The sequence below is a fragment of the Netta rufina genome, assembly GCF_964035555.1.
Source record: "Netta rufina genome assembly, chromosome: 5".
In the NCBI taxonomy this organism is placed as follows: Eukaryota; Metazoa; Chordata; class Aves; order Anseriformes; family Anatidae; genus Netta; species Netta rufina.
The window spans coordinates 47,197,438-47,223,282 of NC_140128.1; the positions used below are offsets into that span (position 1 = coordinate 47,197,438).

Below are 25,845 nucleotides of genomic sequence, written 5' to 3' on the forward strand. Positions count from 1 at the left end.
GCCCATAGTGGAACAGGGATAATCCTAGTTTGATCTTATTGACATCTTCCCTTTTGGACAGTTCTGATTTTTTTCCATTCTGGTTCGAAGCCGTGATTGCAGTTGAGCATATCAGTCAACAGGGTGAAGGTTGATGCAAATATTCACCTTGGTCTGATTCTGGGAACTTTGCCCTAACTAAAAAGAAAGAAACTTGGAAGCGAGCCCAATAGGAAGCAGCATCAGCTACTCTCCAGGCAGAAAAGTGGTGTGCATGTATATTTTCCTCAGCCTAGTGGAGAATTATCCATTTGTGATAAAAATACAAGATAGTCCAGAAATGGTTCCCAGGAGCTAAACTATTCCCAAGGGCTATTCCCAGGATGCTAAAACAATGAAGAATTCATGTAGAAAAATAATCTTTATTTACTCACTGGCCATGCAAAACAGTGACTTCATGAACTGAAAAGACAGAATACATCTGACTCTCCATGTGATTCTTAAAGCTATTCTCTAAACAAATTCACTTTATTTATCACTTCTATGTTTTGGCTCTGTGAAACTTCCCTGTTTTTCATCATTTATTATTTGTAAAAAAGTGGAGAGCTTGGCCTTAATACATCATTACATGCTTCTTGAAGGTAAAAATAAACGAGGTAGAACTAATAGAAGGTCCTAGAAAGATAAGCATACAACAGGTCTACTACATGCTTGAAGCCTGAAATTTCATGCTTGCAAGGTTTATTTTTACATATAAGGCACTGTAAAATGTTCTACCAAATAACTAATAAAAATGGATGGTTTTCCTACACATTATACAGTGCTGAACTTAAAGTAGTGAGCTTCTGTTATTAGTCAGAAAATATGATTTTTTTGAACATATTTTTGTCAATTTATAAATCTATTAATTAGTTGATGAATAGATATAATTCATATTTATGTCATTCAGTAATTTTCCATTCCAATAATAAATTAATGCAACATATTTGAAATCTTAACAAAGCAAAATGTATCTGTTAAAGGTTAAAATGGAATGTTATAATTAAGCTATTCTGTTACTTGTTGTATCTCACTGTAGTACCAGTATGTTTTAAGTATGGTCAAGCAAACAGCTTAGATCATTAGCATTAATTAGTATAGGCTGTCCCTGTATTATGCTTGGTTTGTATTGGGAGCAGTGATGCAGAAAGAGATTACTACAGCTGTTGCCACTGGGTAAAATAAGCTCCAAGCATTGGTACTGTTTTAAAAGATCCTGTATATGTGCATGCTGGGCTTTCTGTAATGGTGCTGCCCACTAAATCTGTGCTCCTGGATGAAGTGACGCTGCAACAGTAGTGCAGGAGATAAAGGATGTGACTTGAACATGACTTCTTTCCTATTTACTGTGACCTGCTTTGCAGGGTTTCCTCTCCTCCCTCAGCAAGTGATCCCTCATGTAAAGAAGACTAGGAGATGATGAAGCCTCTTTGTGTTTAAGGCAGAAACTTTACTTTTGTCAGTGAAGCTGTGAAGAATGCGCGTTATTTTAAGGCTTCTTATCAATGATTACAATACATTACATAAACATTCATTGATCATTAGAATCACAGAATTGTTAAGGTTGGAAAAGACCTCCAAGATCACCCTGTCCAACCATCACCCTACTACCAATGTCACCCACTAACCCATGTCCCTGAGAACCACGTCCGACCTTTCCTTGAACACCCCCAGGGATGGTGACTCCACCACCTCCTTGGGCAACCCATTCCAATGCCTGACTGCTATTTCTGAGCAGAAATGTCTCCTCATTTCCAACCTGAACCTCCCCTGGTGCAACTTGAGGCCATTCCCTCTAGTCCTATCACTAGTTATCTGCGAAAAGGGGCCAATCTACAGCTCCCCACACCTTCCTTTCAGGTAGCTGTAGACAGCAATGAGGTCTCCCCCAAGCCTCTTCTCCAGACCAAACACCCCCAGCTCCCTCAGCCGCTCCCCACAGGACTTGTGCTCCAGGCCCTTCGCCAGCTTCGTAGCCCTTCCCTGGACACACTCCAGGGCCTCCTGTGGTGAGGGCCCGGAGCTGACCCCACTACACTACAAAGCAGGAGGGGGGCGCAGGCCTCCCCCGGGCAGTGGCGGAGGAAGGCGACGCGGACAGGCGGGAGGCGAGCGGGGGCCCTCTGCCCGCGGCTCGGCGCAGCCCGGGGCTCGCCGCCCTCTCGGGGCCGGGCCGTGCGGTGCGAGGGGAGGCGGCGCGGAGGCCGGGCCGCGTCCCGCCAGGGGGCGCCGCAGGCGGAGGCCGGGCGCTGTGCGGCGCTGCCGGGGCCTGGGCGGGAGGCGAGCGGGGAGGCCGCGGCCATGGAGATCGGCACAGAGATCAGCCGCAAGATCCGGGTGAGAGGCGCCGCGGCGAGGGGCCGGGATCCCCCCGGCGGGGCGAGCGCGGACGGGGTAACGGGGGGCTGCGGGAGGCAGGCGGGAGGGTGGCCGCTGCCGCTCTGCCTGCAGCTCCCCCTGCCCCTGCCCCTGCCCGCTGGGAGGCTCGGGCCGCAATGCCCCAGGGCAGGGGCTGCCAGCCGCTGCCTCTGGGCGCTCACACGCCGCAGACCCCGGCAGGGTGCTGGTGCCGAGCCGGGGATGACCATTTCCGAACCTTCCGGGGCTGTTCTCATTTATTACTGGCGTAATTCGTCGGCCGCTGCGCGCCCCGTGAGACCGGGTGGTCCCTGCTGAGGGAGGGGGGCCGGGGGCGGTGTGGGGGTGGAAGCGGGGCGGGGGGCGAGGCTGCCGCGGGCCTCAGCGCCCCGCTGCCGGCAGCTGCCGCGACCTGCGGGCGGGAACCGGGCCTCGGCCAGGGCAAAGCCTTCGGTGGGCAGCGAGGAAAACTTCATCGAGAGAGCGTCGCGCTGGTCTGCAGTTCAAGGCACTTTGTTGTTCCGTCCCTCACACGCTGTTTCGTTGCCTTTTAGGGGGCTATAAAAGGAAAGTTGCAGGAGCTGGGGGCTTATGTTGGTAAGTTTTACTTCGTGGTCAGCCCATGTTTGTTGTCGTTCAACAGGAAACCAGGAGCTGGTTAATGCGATTCGCTGGATCAGCGAATTTACCCATAATTAATTGTGTTACTGCATACAGAAACCCCAAGCGTGAGGTCGATTACCTGAAGTGCTGGACTAATGTGGAAAAAAAAAGGACTTCACAAAATGTGTAGTCTTATGCATAAGAGGACACTGTATGTGGACACTGGTGAATGAAGAGCTAAAAGGAAATCAGCTAACAGTCTCTCCCCCTTCAGTAAGATACAGATGCAAGGGATTTGAAAGAAACAAACAAAGAACGATGTGTCTTTGTGAATATTTAAGGGAAGTTCTATGAGGTGCAAGAAGAAACATTACATGAAGTAAAATGTTTGCATATGACAGCAGTTACCTGTGGCCACTCTGAGATGGAGTTAGTCTTTCTTAGTTGTCTTTTCAACAGCATTTTGGATTTCAAGTATTTGTCAGAATTAGGAGAAAGGATATTACAGTGAGACAGTCAGGTTGACTGTTTTAGGAGTTGGAAGGGCCATGTCAGAAACAGTATGTAGCACAACTCTATGAAACATAAGAACTTGACTGTTAAGGAGAAAACCAAGCTGAAAACTTACGCTGATGTTGATGAAATAACATGTTATGAAATCATAGAGGTAGGATCAAGGTTTTGTTTTGAATGGGACATGTATGGGCAGTGTGGATTGCCTTGAGTTGATTTTTTGAATGACAGTGAAGTGCAGGTATAATGTATGAATGTTGTTTCTATGCTCTAGGAGATATAGAATACATGAGATATAGAGTAAATGCAATTCCTTTGATTTATATTTTGATTTCTATTTAAGATTTTTAATTTTTAGGTCTTTATAACGTGTGCAGATTTAACTTGATTAATTGAGTACAAGTATATTAGGGCTTTAGTGCAAGTTCACTATTTGAAGTGGATTTCCAACTGTTCTAACGTTCTGTTCTTAGGTTCATGCCATGGAGCGGTATTGCAGAGCATGAGGTGTTTGATTAAATAAATTAAAATATGTGCTCAAGAAGCATATCTAAGGCCCTCAAGCAACAATTGTCTGTTCAGTCTTTCAGAATAGACCAGAACTAGGGTAAATAAGAAGCCAAATACCAACATTCTCAAACCTTTATTGTGTTAGACTCCCAACACTTTCCTACCAATTGTGGTTGGTAGTGGAACCCTGTTTCCATCAATGGAAATAGATTTCACGTGTTGTGTGAAACTGCATACAGGGGAAAGATAGAGAATCAGACTTGCAGGGTTGCTGTGTTTGTTTTGTTTTGTTATTTTTAATGACCTGATACTCAGCGTTTTTGTAGATGGAAAATCTGGAAGTTGCTATGGTTTTGATTTGTTCAAAGCACAGATCAGAAAGGAGTATTTATTAGTTTGGTCTTTCATAAGGGTAAGGTGCTGCGTTTGGCAATATTTGAAGTAGTGAAAATCGTAGATGCTTGTTAGTGTTCCAGTAAAAGGATTCGAGCAACAGAGTGGCTTTCTTTTATCTTGTCCTTTTTGTTTTATTTACTTACTTTTTAAATGCTTTGATCTTATTTTCAGCTTCTGCTCTACTGAAGTTGACGATCTTTTATTTTTCACTTGTGACTGAAAGTCCTATTAAACCTTCAGATGAAGTGGAAGCCTTGTTAATTTCCTTATCTAACAATCTGCCTACAGAGGCCTTGTAGAAAAACTGGAAAAAAAGCTCTGATAACTTGTTTAAGGATCTATTTAATCTGTTATGCTTTCTTATACTTCATAACATATTTCTCTTTCTATTAGATGAAGAACTCCCTGATTACATTATGGTTATGGTGGCCAATAAGAAGAGCCAGGAGCAGATGACAGAGGACCTTTCTCTTTTCCTTGGAAACAATACTGTCAGGTTTACTGTATGGTATGTTTGTAAGCTACTTGTCACACTTCTTACCAGTAATTGGGACTCTTTTCTATAAATGAGCTGTGAGAATATAAACAGTTAGTTATCCCCCCATTGTGCAATTTACATTAATAAAACCTTTTTACTTTAATAAATAATTTTTATTCCGTCAGTTGTTAGGCTACTGCAGTGATTATTAAGTGTCACAGGAGGCTGGAGGGCTTATGTTCTTTATTCGCTCATAAGCGCGGTCACATTTTTGAAGTTTGAAATGCTCAGATAAGTGAGGGCCAAATGTTGACTGAAAAAAAAAATAATCCTACAAAGCCCACTCTGAGCGTGGGAGCTCTGTATTCTGCAGTAAGTTCTTTAAAGGTAGTTCTTTAAAAAACAGCTTACTTGCTTTTATGCTAATAGTGCTTCAGATTGCTGTAGTACAGAGGAATTAGAGGACAGATGAGCAGTGACTCTAATTCTGTATACCGTCTTTGACAAGGCTTAGCACCAAATGTTTAGGTATTCCCACCTCTCAGGCTATTTATTTATCGCCATCACCCAGCTATACAAAACAAAAGTAGAACCCCAGAATTGTTGTGAAGAGGACAAATGAGCAACAGATGAACTTTTTTTCCCCCCCTAAACTCCTGACAGTTGTGTATTAATTCTAATGCATGAGAACTTTAGCCAGTACAGTATTTCTCATGCATTTTCTACTACTTTAACCTCCATGTTTCAAAGTAGCCAGACAGACTCTTCAAACAGATGTTGCTCCAGAGATTTTATTTTGGCTTTCAGAGCTGTGTATTTTTTCAAGTTAATCTCATTTTTTGAGTCTTTAATCTAATATAGTTGTAAGGAACATTACTTTGATTTGTACAGATGAGAGAAGTATTGCATTTTTCTTGCTTTTTCTGATTGCTTTCTTCATATTTTTCATACTGAGTAATTACATTCATTTTCAGTATGTCTGTGTGATTAGTCAGGTTCTCCTTTATTTGGTTAGGAGCTTTTATGCAATTAAACAGCAAAGAGGAAACATTGTAGAAGTTGGGTATGTTATTAAGCCATAAACATTGACAAAGAGTAAAAATTAGTTCCAGTTATAACAATTAACAGTATTAATTACTTAAACCAATGTATTTCTATGTGACATGGGTATAATTTAAGTTTGCTTTCAAAGTTTTCATTTTTTTTTTTTGGCATTTGTCAAAAATACAGGAAAGGTGAGTGCAATTAACGATGTACCCCCTTTTTTTTCAATTTAAAGATACAGTGTATATACCTGCTTTTTTTCCCTTTTTTGACCTACCTAGATAACATTTTTGGCATTTACTGTGGCAGTAAGTCATGCAGTTGTAGGAATGTTGGGAATCAGTTAGACAAATTAACAGACTGATGAGTTTAGTACTAGGGTTTTCTCTGAATCTCTGCATGCGAAGAAATAACACGATAATATGTAGCAGAACACAGTTATGGCTTTGTAGATTAAACTAGATTAATAGATTAATAGTAGATTAATAATGACATAAAATGAATTTTGACAGAAGAGAGAAATCAAAATTTTTTTTTTGTATTTGGAAATGGATATCAACTATATGTAGATGTTATACCTTCCACTGGTTTTGATGATTGCTGTTTAAATTCCCCATGTAATGAGTCTTGTCATTCAGTTCAGTATCTACATTTGTTACTAAATACAAGTTCTATTTCAGAATGCTTTCTCAGATAATGAAGTAGGTATTGGTTAAAAGAAAGAAAGGAGAACAAGATAAATGTATGCAGTAAGATATATAAGGACTGGTGGAGAAAAAAGTTACATAGTATAGTTGGGAGCTTTCTACGGTTTTGTTTGTTTTTGTTTATTCATTTGGTTTGTTTTTCCTTTTAAAAGCAAGACAAAAGTATTACATTCTTAAGCGCTGTGTCCCTGGCTAAGTTAAATACTCAACAAGGTCTTCCTTCCTTGGTAGCTCTCTGTAGCTGGTAATTCTGGGTCATCTAGCAAAAGTTTCACAGCAGCTCTTTGGCAGAGCTGGCATTCCTGCTGGTTGGCCAGCACTTCATACTCTGAACCAAGTGTCAGGTCAGATATCCATAGATCAGCGTGAAAGCTGATACACCATGGTCACATCAGCAGAGTTCAGCTGACAACATTTTTAACAGGCTTCTAATGAAAAGCCTTCCATATATTGCTATGCAGTTTTACTTTTCCCAGTTTTCAATATGATATTGTTCCTTGACACCCTTCTAATACTCAGCCTAAATTATGGAGATGCCCAGGATCAGATTTGAACTCTAACTAGGATATGCACTTAAATGTGTGTGTCTGTTTTTATTTTTTTTCTCTCTGTAATGAGTGTATTTTTAAAGGACTATTTTGTAGCCTTCCGATTTTCTATATTGCTTCAGCGTGGTGCCTTTTTCACAGGCAAACAGCAAATTTGGTACCTTGCTGAAAAGTATTGCTCAGCAATATGTCTCAAAGAATATTGTTGATATAAACAAAGCATGTTGGAAGAATCCTGAGTAAATTAAGTACTTTAAATTGTGTACTTTTTAGGTTTCTATTTAGAGTTATCTTTAACTTTGCTGTGTAATTGAAGTTTCATATATGAAGTAAAATTCTAGCCTATACCCTAGGATTCTAACTTAGTTTGAGTTAGTCCTTTTGAAGACATTTAATTCACATTGTTGATTGTAGTGGAACAGTAGAAAGTACTGGCTTTAATTTGGTAAATGAACAAAGTGCCAAAAGTAGCTGATGTGATGAATACCTTACCTGCATCTATGAAGTTCACTCACTTATTTAAGCTCTTCCTTAAACCCAACATTATCAGTTAATGGCAAGTGAAGCCGTGGATAAATGAGATGCTTATTGTAGGGTGGGGAAAGGTTGTTTCTGAAAGATTATCATTCTGAATTAAAGTTCTTCTGTTTCTCCTTTTTTCTTTTGCTTCCTTCTCTGCCTGCTGTCTATTTCAGGCTCCACGGTGTTTTGGATAAGCTGCGGTCTGTGACTACTGGTAAGTAAGAAAATGAATTTTGAGTGAAACCAGGTTTATCTTTTAATGTAGTGTTGCACGTCTAGTTAGTTTCCACTAAGATCTTAGCTGACTGTTTTGTTAGTTTTAAATCTCAGTGGTATTTGTGGGTCCTGACTTTTTAGAAGATGGGTTTTTATTTTTGTTTTGAGACAAAGAATTTATTTCCAAGTCCAAAATTTAATCCTGAGCATTTCTTCCTGATGTTTTGAACTGAAAACTCCTTAGATTGTTCTGTTTACATCTGGGCAATGTCCTGTTTGTTACATTTACCTTGATACATTTATTGCAAAATCCCTATTGCTGTGCTTGGATATAAAATGAAAGGTACCTGTTTTTGCAGAACCAACAAGTGTAAAATCTTCAGAATCTAACATCTTTGAGAGCAACCTTCTTTCCAGCAAAAGTAGTTCATGTGCGAGTGATGAGAGGAGGCGTGAGGATGCCTTGCCACCTCTTGCGGTTTCCAGCACACGGACAGAAAGAAATGACTCCAGAGTTTCCACCAGTTCACAGGAACAAAGAAACGCTGCTTCACGGTAAAACCACTGATTGCTTCCTGACACAGGTTAAGACTTTAGGAGTTGTGTGACTGTGGTAGTCATTGTGAAGCATTCCTATAATTTGTTAAATAAAAACATTAAATCAGGAACTCAGTTCTATTTCTTTAAGTAACAGATGTGCTTAGATTAATTAACCAAACTAAAAATAGGGATCAGTGTGTTAGATATGCATGAGAAATAATACCTTCATGATTCTTCCCATCTGGCTTTGTTTAAAAAGCCAGAATTTTCCAGAGCTTTACTTGAAGAGGTATTATTTGGCAATTTCTTATTTTAACAGGCAGTCTTCTGAAGATGGTTCTGCATCCCGCTTAATGTCTACAGTCAAGCCTTTGAGGGAGCTGTCACCTTCTGAAGCTGTAATTGACATTAAACCTGAACCAGATGATCTAATTGATGAAGACCTAAACTTTGTGCAGGAGAATCCTTTGTCCCGGAAAAAACCTACTGTAACTGTAACTTACGGTTCTTCTCGTCCTACTGCTGAAATCTACCGGCCACCAGGCAGCAGGAGTGCAGATGGCAGTGCGCACGTGCACAGATTGTCCCAGCAGGGCACCTTGCAGGGGAGCCGGCAGTTAGACACGCAAAGCTGCAGGTCCTTGGAAACGGTCCAGCTGTGCAATCCAGAAGCATTTGGCAGCTTAGCAGAGAGCTACAGGCCCACCTCCAAACTTAGTGCTGATAAAGTAGGCAGCGAGGTTAGTATGATCTAAACTGTTGCTGTATTTCATGCTTGCTAGGAGCCTAAATTTCTGTGTACACTCTTCCCATAAAGTCTTCACCTCAGAGAAATCAGAAGATTTCTGTTACTGGTACGAGGAGGTTTGGGATTTCATTCTCTAGGTCCAGTGTTAAGTAGAGATTGCATAGCTTAGTGTCATCGCTTCACTAATTGCTGTAGAGCTGAGTTAATTAGCTTGTATATCTTCATGCCATATTGGGTTGGACTAATGAGCTGGCATGTTGTTACGATGCGTGTGACGAATCAGAAGGAATCATTTTGATCTCTGGATCATTGAAGTAAATCTGTATTTTTTGGGGTGCTGTTTATTTGTAACTATGCTAGGTACATCTCAGTCTCTAACAGCCAGATGTATTGCTTTTTAGTATTGTTTTACAACTTAGAGCCATGGCATTTAAGCACTTTTTGGGGCGGGTTTTGTACAACCATAAACTAAACGCTGATTGCTGCCTTACTCACTTGAGAAGCCAGACTGACCCAGGCAGAATGACAGTCCCAGCTGATGGTTTTAAGACTACCCATATGAAACAGCTAAGAGCCCTTCTGTAAGTGGAATGAAGATTGTTACGGCTGCTAATTTTGTGATGATGCAGAAATTTGACTTACATTATATTCCAGCTGCATCTGTGTTTCTACTGTGCATATTGTTCTCTGCTGCTACTTACATAGCTCTTCAAAAAAGAACAGTGTTTTTTATTCAGAAATGTAGAATGCAGAGATGTGTGCAGATGTCCTTACTTTTTAAGCTGTAGAAGTGAGAATGAGAATACAATGACTCATTTAAGGCTGTACATACATTCTCCACAAACGAGAGTCACATCTCCCCTTGACAATGTTAGAAAAAGGTCTGTGACAATTTTCTTCAGTTACTATTTCATTAATAATGCCCCGAAGAGGGCTCTTTCAGAAGTGTTTCGTGGAACTGTGACCTTTGATGTACTCTGCTGACTCCTCAGACAAGTGCTTGTGGTTTGGAAAGTTTTTCTTTAAAAAGGTCTTTTATTTTATTTTATTTTATTTTATTTTATTTTATTTTATTTTATTTTATTTTATTTTATTTTATTTTATTTTATTTTATTTTATTTTATTTTATTTTATTTTATTTTATTTTATTTTATTTTAATTGCATATATCTTATGTGTCAGTATAGTCCAGGTCTATTCCTTAGGATGTTTTTTCCTCTTTGGAGGATACATGATCAGTTAAAGGATACCATCTGCATACCTATCAGCCAGGTGTCTCATTGTGCTCCTGTGTAGATCAGTGCTGAGTGATGGTTCTTTTAGGAAGCATTGTTAGGTGTTTGCTCCAATGCTTTTGCATGGGCTAGCATTCAAATTTGTCACTATTACATGCTTTGTAGTGGTGGTGAGTAACTCTCAGAAAAGGGAACTTGCACTTCCTGAGCTGGACCACACTGGTTCCTCCGCAAGGCAGCTACCATCCTTTGGAATATGTCAGCTTGCTAGAAGTTAATCTTTATACCAATCTAAGAATTAGAGCTACTACAGAGGAGAAAGTCATTCTCAGCTATTTCATTTTTCTCCATAAAACTTTTAATAGTTGCATCTTTAAGGCTGTTGTGAGTTGCATTGGAAAACCCTCCTCTTTCTTTAGATGTTTGATAAATTGTCTTTAGTCTTTCTTCTCCTTCTCTAAGTGTTACTTTACTTTCACATTTTACTGTCACATTTTTAATGAGATTTCAGTGTAAGTGTAGCTGATTTTCACGCTCTAAGTGCTGTCACTTGTTTCTGCACGTTATCTATTAGTCTTAGATTCATGCAATTTGAATGGAAGTTCTCCATCTTCTGGTTGTAAGTAGAATAGCATAGTTTTCTTTGCTCTCTTACTAACGTTTTATGCTAAATGAAGTATTTTGGCTCTTCTGTTTGTTGTAGGAAGAAAGCTCCAGGAAGAGAAGGTTGCCTGTTGTAAGCTCAGTAGTCAAAGTGAAAAAATTCTGTAATGATGGCGAGGAGGAGGAGGAGGAAGAAGAATATGGGTCACGAACAGGAAGCATCTCTAGCAGTGTGTCTGTACCTGCAAAGCCAGAAAGAAGGTACTTAAGATTTCAGGGATGATGCTGTTTCCAGAAAAAAATAGTGAACAAAATCTTTGAAAGATAAAGTTGATGAAAATTGTCTGTGGTTTTGAAAATTGACAGAAAAAAATCAGTAAGCCATTGTTAAATTTCATACTGTCTCACACCTCTGTGGGTGAGATGTCTCATTATACTACCTTTTTTCCACTAACTTTAAAACCTGTTTTTATTGTTCTGCATAAACTGTGAAATTTGAGTGTGAAATTTTACGCTGTTTGGGAAAAGTTTACTGTTAAAAGAATGTTAATGTTGGCAAGTTTCAGACCAGGTATTTAACATGGTATCATAATTTTCCTAGGAGTTTTGGTTATTTTCTTTTACTTCAGGAATAGTTTTCAAACCAAATAGCTCTGATCAGACAAATCTGATTCTCTTGTACACTAAGCCTTTTGACATGGTTCCAGTCTCTGTTATTTTAAAACAAAAACAACAAAGAAGTGAGATTTGTGAATACATTTCAGTGACATTTCTTTCTTTATGTTGCTCTGTTCTTTAAGATTATTTTATCTTTTCCAAAAAATTAAGTTTTTTTTTTTTCTTCTTTTTCCCCCTTTCCAATTCTGTCTGAATGTCAGGTGTCAGTCAAGGTCCATTAGTGGTGTTTGTCTGACAACAGTAAGAGGAAGAATGTTTAAGCTAGGAAAGAGTTGGTTCTACTGATCTGCAAGGCTAGCTTGTAGAAGATTTGTTTGAAGCTGATACACTTTATTGAATTTATCTTCAACGCCGCAGCATGTCTGTTTGATTTGAACTTACTATTGTCAGTATTCAAAAAGAAACAGAAATCCTTTTTTTTTTACAATTAACGTGTTTTTGATAGTTAGTTTTCCTCCAGATCCTGCTGCATAACGTGGCTGTGCAATTAATTAGTGCCAACACAGACTTGGTAACAGGAATGTGGGGGGCAGAGGCAGAAGTTGTGCCTTTCAGATGTTGCATGTTTATACAGCAGCTTACATGTGAGATAAAATCAGGCCTCTGGACTTCCATTTTTGAGAGCATTTTGTATATCCCTGTCCATTCAGAGAATAGATTAACAAGTTGAAAACAAACATCCAAACAGTGAAGTTTTAAATGCTGATTTCTGTCTGTATTATGTGTAACTTGTTAATGTGTTGAAATGTTCGTGTTTAGCACGGATACAGTTGCTGTTGCAATTCAGTTACAGTTACTTTGTTTCATCTCCCTTAGACCTTCACTTCCACCCTCCAAACAAGCCAATAAGAACTTAATACTGAAAGCAATCTCTGAAGCACAGGAATCAGTTACAAAAACAACTAATTATTCCACAGGTAATTAGCATCGTTTTTGTTTGTGCTGAGCTTTAATACTTCCAAGCTCCGTTTTATGAATCCAAGCTAAACATAGCACTTAGAGATCAAACACAATGTTAAATAGTGCATGTCAGTGATACACGTAAAGCATTTTCCGTGTCCTGTGTACATTGCAGTAATGTTCAGTGATGAATTATGAAAGCATGAATAAGGGAGGAAAGAGATTTTTAAAATACATTAATCAAGATAATGAATCTGTAAAGTGCAGAGAGACAAATAGGAAGCACCAGAAGTTTTCTAAAATGTGAATAGATGCTGAGGAGAAAGTGCTCGGTGTTAGCCATGTTATTGGAGCTAATTGTTTGCTGTTGTTTCTCTTTCTTCCTGAGAGGGGAGGAGAAAAAAGCCAAACAGCAAAAAATCAAAATACACTGGGTATAGGTAATTAAAATAACTACTGAATGATATGTCAGCCTTTATGCCAGCTCTTTAAGCCAGGAGGTTGCAGTTTTAGTTCAGTGGTTTTAGATACAGAGTTGCACTTGGTACAGCAACTGAGCAGTTAGCTGCCTGTGTGATGGCATTCAGCTTCAAATGAAGAAGGGCAAATCTAGGTGATAACCTCGTATGCTGTCATTTCATGGGATGTTAATAAATCTAGTGCTGTCAGCATGAAGCATTGCATGTTGGCAGCAAAGGAGCATTCACTGAACTACCCAAACCATGACTTTGTGCTGTCTGAAGCAAGTCTGAGTGCTGTCCAAAATCTCTGGCCTGCTCTCTCTCAAAACCTACAAACTAACTGTAAGAAACATTTATCTTCCTTCCACGTTAACAAATTGACAAAATGCCATTGTGAACTTGTTGCTTGTTTTATTGTAGTTACTTGTATTTTCAAGGTTGTGTGAGTACTGGTAAGTTGTTTTAGAGGCATGAGATATGTGATAGAGTTATCGATGTTCAAAAGTTCTTGAATTGCAAGAGATGTCAGTGCATGTTACACACTTGATATTGTGAGTTGGTTTTAAATCAAAGTAAATTGTATAGATTAGTAGTAAAGATTGTTGCCAAACGTAGAACTGAAGAAAAATTAACAAAGGATTGTTCTAATAAATGTGATTTAATGTTGAGATATTTCATATCTGTTTATTTTGAATGGAATATAGAAATTAACTAATTTGCAATCTGTGGGGAAAACAAAGCAGTAAGATCATAAATGATAAACCCAGTGCTGAGCAATACCTTAATTATATGTGTCAGAGGTTATGATATGATATTCAGCCAAGAAAAAAATATGCTTAGCTTTTTACAACCAGTTCTAACAATCTTGGCAGAAGCCAGGCAAAGATGCCAACCTGTCATCCTGTCATACCCCCAAATTCCATGCTACCGTCATCAGGTTTTATATTCTGTTTGCAAGCAACTTAGCACAGGGTTTCTGGGACTGTGAGAAGTACATCTTGATAATCCAAGATTGCTCATATGGAAGAAGGTGGAATAAAAAGTGGTTTCAGTACCAGAAGAAAGTTTTTAGCAAAATAGTCCTGTGTAGTGATGAATGAATAGGTGAGGTCACTCTAATCCTTCTCGGGCTGCATCTCAGCTTTTGGTAGCAGATTCAGTTTTGTCTCACAACTAGGCATTCAACTACATGAGCTACAGCTCACTGAGTGTTCTGTGCACATCCATGCATGTGCTTTCACGGTGAGGATCTTACAGGTAGCTAAAGATCTTTTTTGTCTAAACGGATGCTTGAGGGTTTTTTTTTGTGTAACTTAGAGTGATTTTATTGTCATAGGTAAAAATAGTGCTGTTGGGTGATTGGGTTATATATAAATGATTTACCTTTATTTAAAGTTCCACAGAAACAAACTGTTCCAGTTGCACCAAGAGCTCGAATTAGCCCAGAAGAATCTCAGTTAGAAGTAATCCATGTGCAGAGCAGGATCCCCACTCTGAGTTCTCAGCTTCAAGTAGAAGAGCCAAAGGAACAGACAGCGGAAGGCATACAAGGTCATCTGATAATATTCTTTAAAAGTTTATACCAGCAAATGTCACTTTACAGCAGGCTGAGAAGAGAAAAGAAATGCTTTTAATTTTTAAGTCAGCATCAAGAGTTGTGTGTGGAAATGGCCTGAAAACCAGTAAACTTTCTGAAGTGTGGCTGCAGGGTGTATCTATATGCATGGATAACCTCAGATGAATTACTCAGTGAGCAAAGGGTGATACAACATTCTGGCATATTGCTGAAGAATAATTTTGCAATAAGTGAATTTATCTATTTATATTGGGGTGACTTATCTTTTCTCAGTCCTTTGCGCTTTTTCCTTGATACGTTGTAGGAGTAATGCTGTCACAAAGCTTGTGGGAGACAGTTAAGATACTGTATGTTTGGAACAATTTGTAGCATTTGAAATATCAAAAGATTCTTTCCGAAGTGGTGTTATCACACAATTAGTTTGTTTTACTTTGTTGTGTTGGTATTAGAGCACTGTAGTTGCTGTTACAGGATGGCTGTTATCAGGGTAACTGTGTGAATAGTAAGCTATATTTTACTTCTGTTGTGAAACTCCTGGAAGGAAAATGGCATAATATATGAAAGTAATCAAAGTATCTTTTCAGCATGAAAGAAACCTCTGCGTGGGTGTTAACAAGGAATTGTAGAAGTAAAGTGGTAGGAAAAGGCTTCTGTAAGGAGTTAGTTTACTCTTACTGAGTATTTAGATTGTTGAGCAGAATTTGGTTTAAGAGCTTTGTTATATCAACTCACATAAACATTCCTTATTGAAACAAAAGGACCTATTTTTTTAGTCTCTTATTTTTTGTATGGATGTATGTGGAACCTTTCTGCCAACATAAAATATTTGGAATTGTATCTGTAAAATACGTAAGAAGCTTTCTCAGTTTTTGAATTAACATATAGAAAATATTTAGCATAAATACTTTGGCTCTTTTCCAACTGAAATGGAAACGGAAGCTTACTTAAGAAACTTAGAGAAAGCAAAATATTTTTCTCAAACCATCAGTCAAATGTAGGATGTTCCCGTTATGATTTGTTTCTCCTCTTATGAGAAGACCATAAAGTAGTCACTTGTAGTTAGCTGATTTCCTATGTGTGTTCTCTGAATGGTCAGCACCTTCACAAAGGAGGAGGAAAGAACTTGGCCTTTGTAAGTTCCATATCCACAGACCAAATTTGCACTGAGTCATAATAGTGGGAAAGAATCGTTCAGTATTGGGATTTTGCCATGCCATCTGTCTGGAGAAAACTTGTTATTTCTGAAACACAATGGAGAGGGGTTCTTAACTATGAGAATGGTGGACTTTTTGTGGGAGTTGTAAACGTGTTTTGATCTTTCTTAATCAGAAGAACTAGGGGAGCATATGTTTCAGTTCTATAGTTTCATTTATAGTGTTATTCATTAGTCTAGAGTTTCATTTTGACATGTAGTAAAATATGTTCCTAATTTCTGTTTATTTTAGGAGCTGAACAAAAGGAACTCTCTTCTCGGCTCCAGGTTGATCCTGTGATTGAGGATACCTTGCAAGTAACTCCAGGTTAAGTCTTGTGATCTTTTTATTCCTAAAGAAAAATAGCTCCTTCTCAGATTGAATGCCAATGGTCTGGCAATGCTAAAATGAAATTTTGTTTTCAGTTAATTTTACTGTTTTCAGTGTTTTCCCAGTCTCTGTGTCTAAGGAAAATAAGTGTTACATCAGTATGTGTTCAAAGCCTGGGAGGTGTTGTGTGTATGGGTCTTTAGTGCTGTTTCAGCACAGCACAGTACCAAGTTTCCTGATCAGGCCTAATATGGGCTATGGCTCCTGCTTTTGTGGAATAAGCAAGGAAGTAAAAATGTTTTCTGGAAGTTGCTGCTAAGAATTTTAAACAAAAGAGAATTAGCTCATTGGCATGTAAACCTTTAATTTACATACTTTGATTTTTAATTATGCCAAAAGGTAGAGTACAATTACATGATTATTGTTATCTGTCTTATTTTCTATGTAATTTTTCTCCCATTTCAGACTACTATGATGCAGAATCTATGGTCCATACAGATACTAGGTCATTTATCCTGAAGAAGCCCAAATTATCTGAGGAAATACTGCCACAGAATCAGCAATTAGGAAAGAGGGCTACCGAGGCAATACGAGTACTCTCAGGGCGTCTAATACAGACACGGTAAAACATTTTAATTGTTTTTAGGACTCTTACTAGTCAGAATGTTTGCTTGAGATTTAGTGGAATAATTAATCCATTCCTGTGATTTATATGTTAGGTCAAGATCATGGAAAATGGATTGACAGTGAATAGTGGGGTGAGGGGAATCAGGGGCAAAGCCCCAAAAATGCTTTTAAACTGAAAAGAATTCCCATGGCCAGCTGTACTGTGAGCTTGTCTTTGGTTTTCAAGAAAACAGAAGAAAGAACTGAATAGGCTTCTGCTTCTGTGTTTTTGTCATAGCTGTTCAGATTCGTGAAATCTTAAGTATGTAGTTGTTTTGCATAAATAACTTTTAGTTTACATCTGTTCCATCTTGAGATTACCTTTCTTCATGAAGCCCCTTTCTGGGGGAAAACAGCACATTCTCTGCATAGCTCAGTACCATAAGCAAAGAAACAAGTAGTATGGGGACAGGTGTTTTAAGGCATGTTACAATTTCAGCCAAGAGAAGTTTAAAGTTCTCTTCAGTTGCAAAGGATGTGTTGTGGATGTCTTTTCATTTACTCTAAAAAATGAACAGTGCGTACTTTTCTAATTCATTAAAGGACCTGGTATTCCTGCTTCCAAGTAGTTTTATCTGTGTTTGTGTGCACCTTACCTGTTAAGTGAAAACCACCCAGAGCAACATGAGGTACATCACTGTGGACTGCTGTGCTCTCTCACTGTGTTAGACAAACTTAAGCTTCGTTCCTGTGGTTGGCTTTAAACAGCCTGTGTTAACTAAAAATTAAAACAATGATGAACAAACCAAAAGGATAACTAACAGTTGGCAGCTGGGACTTTGTGCTACAAGACAGAAGTGAATTTTTGCTTCTGAACAGAACTGTTTCTGACTGTTTAACATCAGAGTTCTGACTAGTCATGCTGTTAGTGTTGCTTTTCTCTCTTTTTAGAGGCATTATAGACTGTAGTTGCTTTTAGCCTGATTTCATGGATAAGCAAGGTTTATAGTTACCAAATATGTAGAATCATCCCATTCAGGAAATCACTTGGGTGAAATGTATGGGACAGTGGAAGAGTGGAGAAAACATGTGTACATCTCCTGTTTTTTTTTTTGTTTTGTTTTGTTTTGTTTTACTCTTTATCCCCTTTGACTGCTGTCAGATACAGGGTGTAACAGGCTAGATTGATCTTTTGATCAGGCTGAGCATTAAAGTTCTTAGTGTCAGTATTTCAAGACTCTTTTCACCCAAAAAACTTTTATGTCCATTGTTTCTGTGTTTTTGAGGAGATACCTCGTTTTTGTGTTAAAAAGTTCATGATTGCAGGAATGTTTTTACCCTCACTTTTTTGGTCTCAAAAGTGTAAATTCCTGAAAAGGCTAATCACTTTCCTTTATTCAAGTGTGTCAGTAAATGAGCTTTTTGATCAAGCTGTTAAACAGAATGCAACAAACAGAAATGTTGCAATGCCAAAGACTCTGTTGTGTGCCACTGTATTCTGTGTTACTTCCCAGTGCTTCAGAGACACCAGAAGGCACACTTTTAATCCAAGTCATTTATCGTTAGTCTTAAAAGAAAGTTTCGTTACTGTGTTACTCTCTAGCTTGTACTGCTAGTTGTTAGTACAACTCACTTTTTGGCTAAGGAGGCTTGAATAAAAATCTGTTTCTTTGTTTGATAGAGACCAGCTTGCACAGCCAGAGAAACCTGCTAGTCCCAAGTTCATCGTGACACTGGATGGTGTGCCCAGTCCACCAGGATACCTTTCAGATCAAGAAGAGGAAGATATGTGCATAACTGAAGGATTAAAGCCAGTTACCCAAAATATTTGTGCAGGCAAAGGATTAAAAGGCCTTCGAGCACAGCAGATGCAGATTGTAACCAGGCAGCTAGAGAGCTCTGATGGTAATTACTGGTTCCAGCAGGATATGGTACTAGTGTGGTGGTTTGATTGTGGGTAGAACTCCTGGGCATTATCATTCATGAAAAATCAAAGTGATGGTATTTATTTTTTGTATGAGAACATCCTTTAGGCAAATGGTTGTAGTTCAGTGGCCTCACATCGTTAGAGGCCTTTGTCCTTGATAAAGGAGAGCAGTCCTGCACATAGGTAACTCTCCACACTGGTCAGTACTGGTAATTTTTGTTTTCCTTTAAAAATGTAGTTTTCCTTCACTGACAGAAATCTGCACTTCTGGGTAGCCCAGTATCATTTGTCCCCATGCCGATGGACAGATTTTATGTTTTGCTGTGCCTTGAACTTTAACAGATATGTCAGTTGGCATTAACCTTAATGCTTCTGTCTGGATTCGTGATACCAAGAGCTTTCAAGTGTAAGGTGTTGGCAGAGTTCAGTTGCTGGAATCTCTAAAAGTAGAACTGAAGCAGTACATGATTTTATCTGAACGCTGTTTATTTGGGATATCTTTTGAATACTGTGGGAAATCATTGGCTGAAGCATGTATTTCAATTGCTTAGAACTCTGTTTTGAAACCGTGATGAAAAATATAGAGGATATTGTTTTACTGTACACCTGTTGTATACTTGCCCTAAGGTTATGCTTGGATTCAGGTTTTTAGTTTTCTTATGAAGACCTTTATTTTCCACAGTAGCACTGCATCCAACATTTCTGAACTAAATTAAGAGTAATTGATACTCTGTAGAGAACTCTACAGCTGGATCCAGGTATCTTCAAATCTGTAACACAATTGTGGGAGACCTATGGGGGAGATTAAGTACTGTAGGAGTTTTAAGTTCGTGTCCCTTCCATTCCACTGGCTTGAAGAAAGGAAGCAGGGCTCTGTTAACACATGGCTCAGCAGAACAGCGTAACTGAAGTTCAGCTGAAGAATGTTTTTCTTAGTCTTGTCTTACTGAGACCTGGTCTCTTTGACTCGTACCTATGTTTGGATTTGTGAGTAAATTGAATTAAGACTTATCAACAATTGAGCTAAAGGGGGAGAGCAGGAAATATTTTTAATTCTAATTATGCTACACTGTGTAAGTCAAAATGTATGTGCAACCACAAAGGTCTCAGATTGACCATTTTATTCTTTCTTTTGTAGTGGAAATGGAACAATTGAACATGCTGCAAAAACAGGAGAAGGTGCTTGAGCGCTGCAAGTACTGGCCTGCTTGTAAAAATGGAGACGAGTGCGTGTACCATCACCCCACGCTACCTTGCAAGTGAGTAGTACAAAGTTCATCCACTTGACGTTGTGTTATTCTTTTTACTTCAGTGCTCCGAATTTCCCTTCTTTGTTAGTAAACATTCCAAGGCAGTGTGAATCTGTTACAGTAGTGACAGCAACCAGGTAACGGGCACTCTTCTGCTAGACCTCACGATGCTTTTCAGTGTGTTAGGGTTCCATTATTTGGTGATGCAGTAATTTTCGGTTTGAAAGCAAAGGTTAACTTGGGAAGGTGCACTGTGCATTGGACTTCTCTTCCACAAGCTGCAACAGCCTAGAAAAATAATTTTTGTTTTGAGATAAGCGTTACCAGCTTGGGTGGCTTCATTTACTCAAAAATTAGAATTTTCCTTTAAAATCCAACATACCTAAATTTATTAACGTTTTCTCTTCATGAATGAGCCCTATTACCCTGGGATTCTGTGCCCTCTTCTCTCCCCATGCAAATGTCTGAATTCACAGTGCCTTTGCTGCTCTGCCCTACACAGTAAATCTTAGCTCGCAACAGGCAGCTTGCCACCAAACTCCACTGAGTGTGAAGTAGTTCACTTATTTACTGCATGTAAGAAGTTTATACAAGGGAAGTGAATGCAGGTCAGGTAGTGTATGTCACATGTCCACATATTACTGTGGAAGTAACCAACATGCACATGCAAGCTCTGCTGTAGTTTTCAACGTTGTGCGATGTTCTGGCCTTCGTGCAACAGCTGCTTGATTTTCCTCTGAGTATGAGCTGACGTCTGAATTTCTTTTCCCTCAGAGTTTTTCCTAACTGCAAGTTTGCTGATAAATGCTTGTTCATCCATCCGAATTGTAAATACGATGCAAAGTGCACCAAGCCAGACTGCCCTTACACTCACGCCAGTCGAAGGAACCCTCTCCCGCCTCCCAAACCAGGTGAGACAAACCACCTCTTGTTTGCCTGAGCCTTGCTGAATGTGCTGACGGGAGAATAGCGTGCTGGAAGCAGGAACTGACATCAGTGAAAAAAATATTTTTTTGCTTGATTTCACTTAATTTTCTTGGAAGTATTAATGTTAGATGAATCCGGTGTTACAGCAAAACCTGTGTTTGCATTCAGAAACCCCCTGAATGCTTGTTAGGCAAGAGTCTGTATGGAATCTTACCCTCTGTGCAAGCACAAGTAGTCCCTTTTGATGGAGGGGCTAGCCAGCGTTGCAGTTCTGTTCAAATTTCTTTCTCAGACTGGATTCATGTGTTACCAAGAGCTTATGACACAAAGAGGAAGTTTCTGCCTTTGAACTATATAAACATTTTTTTTCTTTAACCACACTCTAGGAGTTAACTTTATGTAATGATGAGATGACTTTCAGAGAGTGAGGTTGCCCAGTGAATGCAATTGCTGTGCTTGAAATGTTGGTTGGTATTCCTGAACTCCTGAGCAGTGCCAAGGCAGAGGGCCTCTACGCCACTGAAGTTGTGATCTTTTGGAAGTGGTGTAGCCCTGACTCACAGTATGGCACGGTTTTGTTACGGGGCCAGAAGGCAGAGCACAATGTGCTTATCTCCTGTGTCAGTTCCAGCAGCTCCTGTGTATTCCTGGAAAGTGTGCTGCCTGCACTTTTCACTCCTGTTAGCTTTAGCCAGCCGGAAGCCTGCTAGTTTAATTCAACACAGGAATTATTCTGCCTACCAGAACCACCACATAATTTGTTGGAAGCTTTGCCCATGACCACGGCACCTCTGTTGTGCAATGGTGAAGAGCCGAGGCTAACAATTACCTGATAGCCCTGTTGTACCACAGGATGAGATCCACTTAGTATGCTGTGACAGAGGCTCCCCATGTTTTTTGCGGAGCTTTGTTGTATTATAAAATGTGATTTCTTGTGAAATGGTTGAGATACTTCATTTTTTTCTGGAATCGTATTTAAAAAAAAAAAAAACAACAGTTTGTTCTGATTCAGGTCCTGTTCTTTTCTTTTCTGTTAGTATCGCTACCCACACAGTCTCCATCCTCCAGTAGTCCACTGTGCAAGTTCTTTCCTGCCTGTAAAAAAATGGAATGCCCATTTTACCACCCAAAAGTAAGAATTCTCTCTTATGTCTTTCCTTCTTTTCTATGAAAATACTTGCAATATGCTACTTTGAGTCAGGAAATATCATTAGCATGACTTCTTGCTTTTACTTTTCACAATTTAACTCAGGTAATTTTATACAGGACAATTGTGCCTGTACGTATTTTTTTATACCAGTAAATTTAGTGCTTTTATTTATTTATTTTTTAATCTCTAACGGTGCTGAATTGGGACTGGGTGCCCAGGGCTCTGTTCATGGATATTAGCCAGATAGCTTTTCCACAGCATTATCTGAAAGAGAGAGGAGCGCTCATGTGCATGGGTCAATTGACACTGCTTTGTAAACTCCTAAAGCAAGGCAGTTTCACCTGTCATTTCAGCTGGGGGTATGGAGCATTTAACTCACAGTTAATATCTGTGGAAAAGGATTTCCTCCTGACACTGGGTTGAACTGATAGCAGTAGCCTACGAAGCTATTGATTCAATTATCAGAGAGATCATACAGTAAAACAGATTTTCATGTAACTTTTGAGGTTAGCTTGTTTGGGAGTGCAGAAGGCAACTTTGAGTAACCTCTTCTAAAATGCTTTCATTTTTAGCATTGTAGGTTTAATACCCAGTGCACAAGGCCAGACTGCACTTTCTACCATCCAACTATTACTGTACCTCCACGCCATGCCTTGAAATGGACTCGAACTCAAACCAGGTAAGTGTTGTTGTTTTTTTTTTTATTCTTAGTTAAGTCTAGGGGCTCCAGCCTTACAGATACTTATGTCACAAATGTAATCTTAGAGAAGTAAAGTGTGGGTGATCAATAGCCAAGACTGTGTGAAGGAAGGTACCTGTTATAGCCCTTTCGTTTAAGAGAGCTTTGTACTGGCTGTTTTTAGTATCTCAAACGTTTTCAAACATTTCTTAATGTTATGCAATGCTGGAAAACAAGCGCCGTGAAGTTAGAATTTGGCAGAGGTATTAGAATCCTGACCTAGACATGTCATGCATACCACAAGTTTTAGTGGAATAAAGCTGAAAATCCAACACCAATTATTCTGTACTATGGTTTTATCTTCTGTCCAACCTGTCTTTACCACAAAATGTTCTGAGGCTTCTCTGCAGTGTTTGTGAACAGGGCAGTTCTCCGTTTAGGCCAGGAGGTTTTCTTCCTGTCATCTATCCACAATTTCATAAATAAGCATCAAAATTCCCAAATCTGCAGTCATTGGCCTATCTTAAAGATACTCAGATTGCCTGAGTCTCTTACTCCACCTAATCTCATTTGAAAAGGTCTTAATTGCCACAGGGGTAACAGTTCTCAAATCACCTTTACGGAATCAGAGGGTGGTTACTTACGGGAATTGTTTCTCTCTTTCCCCTCAGTGAATGATGAGGATACAACTGGGGACTGAACTTTGCTTCCTTCGGCCGGTAGCAGAAAAGACAATTAACTGCCAGGGGCACAGGATGTAAGAAAAATTCATGCATTTTGAACTTTTAATATACATTGTTTTCATAAAACAAAGTTGATTGCATACTTGAAATGTCTCTAATTTTCCAAGTTTGTAAGTTTGAGCAGTTTTACATTTTTTTTACACTGTAAGATGTCTGTGTAAGAATAGATTTACTTTAAATTCCATTAAAAACTTTCAAAGCACAGCCTGTGTTCTATTTGAGTAATGTTTCTCATTTAAGATTAGGTGTGTTGAAATTGTTAGGAAGTTTATTCCTGTATTCAGGTCATACTAGAATTTTTTTTCTTATTTTTTAATCAGCTGTTTGGTATGATGTATACAACTGTCCTGGCAAACATTGATTGAACTCCTTAGCTGTCTTTTCCTTGTGAATGAGTAATGGGGTATCATTTCCATGTAATGGTCATCATACCTCTGCTACTTTCTTAAACAGGGGCAAGCAAGGGCACAAAAACGTTTCGTAAGTGAGAACAATGAAACAGTGATGGTGTGCTCAGTTCAGAAACCCTAGGAAATTAAATAACACTTTACTTGAAAGTAAATGGTTTCAGGTATCTTCATTTATAATTGCAAGACAAAGTCTCTCTCCGAATCTGTTTCTGAACATTTTTTTTTCCTTCCAACACTTCTTCCTACTGGACACACTTTGTAAACAACTCATATGAAGAAGCTTCTGTGAAAATTCCCCGTGGGTTACCATATGTATATTAACGGCTATTTGTAATAATGGAAAATATTGAGCGGTAAGATGAACGCACTTTTTTATTAAATGTTTTCTATCTTTTGGGGAACTACATTTTCACAAAAATATACAAAAGAATTTATTTTTACAAATATTTACATTATATATCAGGAAACAATAAGAGCTACATATTTTTAAATTAAATTTGACAAATATAGTCTTGAATTCTGAAACTTAATGCTCCAGGAAAGCATTTTTAAAATTGTTCATGAAATAAAGTACTCAAGGCTTATATTCAAATTTAAAAAAATCTTAATGCAAAAATCTGACATTTAATTTTTTATATATATATATATATATATATATAATATATATATACCTTAAATAAACATACAACATTGTTACAGGGGATAGATGTTCATGGTGGAAACCAAAATGGAGTACACTTAAAACCATGATCCTTATTACAGTAATACATGACCATACCTTTGGACTAGTTCAAAATATATATATATTTTTTTGGTTAAAGCAAAAGGGACTCTCTGACACACTCCATAATGAAACACAACAAATCTAAACAGACAACTGGATTTTAAGCTTAAAGTACTAGAGTAAAATATTTTCCTAAGGTGACTTGATGGGAGTAGAGTAGCAGAGGACAGGCTCTTGCTTCATAAGGAATAATGCTGAAATATTTTTTTTTTTGTTGTGTTGTTTTCTGTAGAATTTTCCAATGCCTTCATTAGCTGACCTTGCAGAAATAGCTGCCACCATGAAGCTATTTTTCCTTCTCAGTGTGAGATGAGAAGACAATTTGTAAGGGCAGCAGTGAACTACTGCTACCTCCATTACTGAATTTCAACAGCTTTGATGTCTTACAACCTATTGTACAATGTATAGCATAAGGCAAGCTGCTGACTTTTCTCTGAAAAAAAAAAGATGATTAAACCCACCCACAAAGCTAAAAGTGTATATATTTTTAAAGGGAATACTTCTAATGTATTTACTTAGATTATTACATTATTTTAAGTGATCATTGTGGTCTTGTGTGTTCTTACATGAAATTTTACATTATAAACGCATTAACTTTCTTCAAAAATCAGTAATGCAGCATTTTCATTACTTATTATAATATGCTGTATACCCATAACTGAACTAAAAAGCATAAACCAAACTCATAATATACCAGAAATGTTGTTGGTTGTTTTGTTTTTTTAAAAAGAGACCAGCTAGTTTGAGCCCGAAAACACAATACAACACCAGGTAGCAACAAGTAAAGAGAAAAAACAGACCAGAAATATGGAAGGTACTACCCAAGAGCACCACCATTTCACAAAAGTACAGAAAACCTTTTTTTTTTTTTTTTTAATGCAATTTGTGCCAGTTTTCATGCCTGGAGTTTCTTTAAAAAGTATGTTTATTATATTCCCAAAGAACATTATATAGTGCATGTCCCAGGCCTGACTAGTGCTTGGAAAACTCATAGAACTAATGGAAGGACCATTTACAGCTCCAGAGCTGAGTATTACGTGTTCAGATGGTTAAGTAATGTGCTGGAAGAAGATACTTAATTGCTCTGTTTCTTGGGAAGAATAAATGCCCTCTTTTTATCTGGTGGGCATGAAAAGATGCTCCCCTCCAAGCTCACAAATTTGCAACTAAATACATTAATGTAAAATTCATTT

General features: G+C 38.6%; 1 protein-coding gene across 2 annotated transcripts; it reads left to right on the forward strand.

Moving 5' to 3' along the window:
- The first annotated feature begins 2,263 nt into the window (after positions 1 to 2,263).
- On the forward strand, positions 2,264 to 25,268 carry ZC3H14 (zinc finger CCCH-type containing 14). 2 transcript variants are annotated; one of them, XR_014618466.1, is made up of 18 exons: positions 2,264 to 2,355; positions 2,931 to 2,973; positions 4,792 to 4,906; positions 7,871 to 7,911; positions 8,273 to 8,468; positions 8,773 to 9,193; positions 11,139 to 11,299; positions 12,533 to 12,633; positions 14,473 to 14,628; positions 16,099 to 16,173; positions 16,642 to 16,798; positions 18,464 to 18,687; positions 19,848 to 19,968; positions 20,734 to 20,870; positions 21,924 to 22,018; positions 22,609 to 22,715; positions 23,387 to 23,472; positions 24,146 to 25,268. XR_014618466.1 is itself a non-coding variant. In XM_084287473.1 (17 exons), exons 1-17 carry the CDS (start codon positions 2,320 to 2,322, stop codon positions 23,391 to 23,393), a joined length of 2,193 nt encoding a protein of 730 aa, XP_084143599.1. In that variant the 5' UTR covers positions 2,264 to 2,319; the 3' UTR covers positions 23,394 to 23,662. The 2 variants fall into 2 exon arrangements, 1 of the variants encoding a protein (XP_084143599.1); XM_084287473.1 differs by lacking the exon at positions 24,146 to 25,268 and having other exon boundaries at positions 23,387 to 23,662.
- Positions 25,269 to 25,845: the final 577 nt, after the last annotated feature.

Bases quoted from the DNA above. Each gene is read 5' to 3' on its own strand.
- ZC3H14 (XM_084287473.1), top strand. From the start codon at position 2,320: ATGGAGATCGGCACAGAGATCAGCCGCAAGATCCGG. The intron at 11,300-12,532 runs GTACTTAAGATT...CATCTCCCTTAG, and splicing joins CCTGCAAAGCCAGAAAGAAG to ACCTTCACTTCCACCCTCCA. The intron at 18,688-19,847 runs GTAATTACTGGT...TTTCTTTTGTAG, and splicing joins GCAGCTAGAGAGCTCTGATG to TGGAAATGGAACAATTGAAC.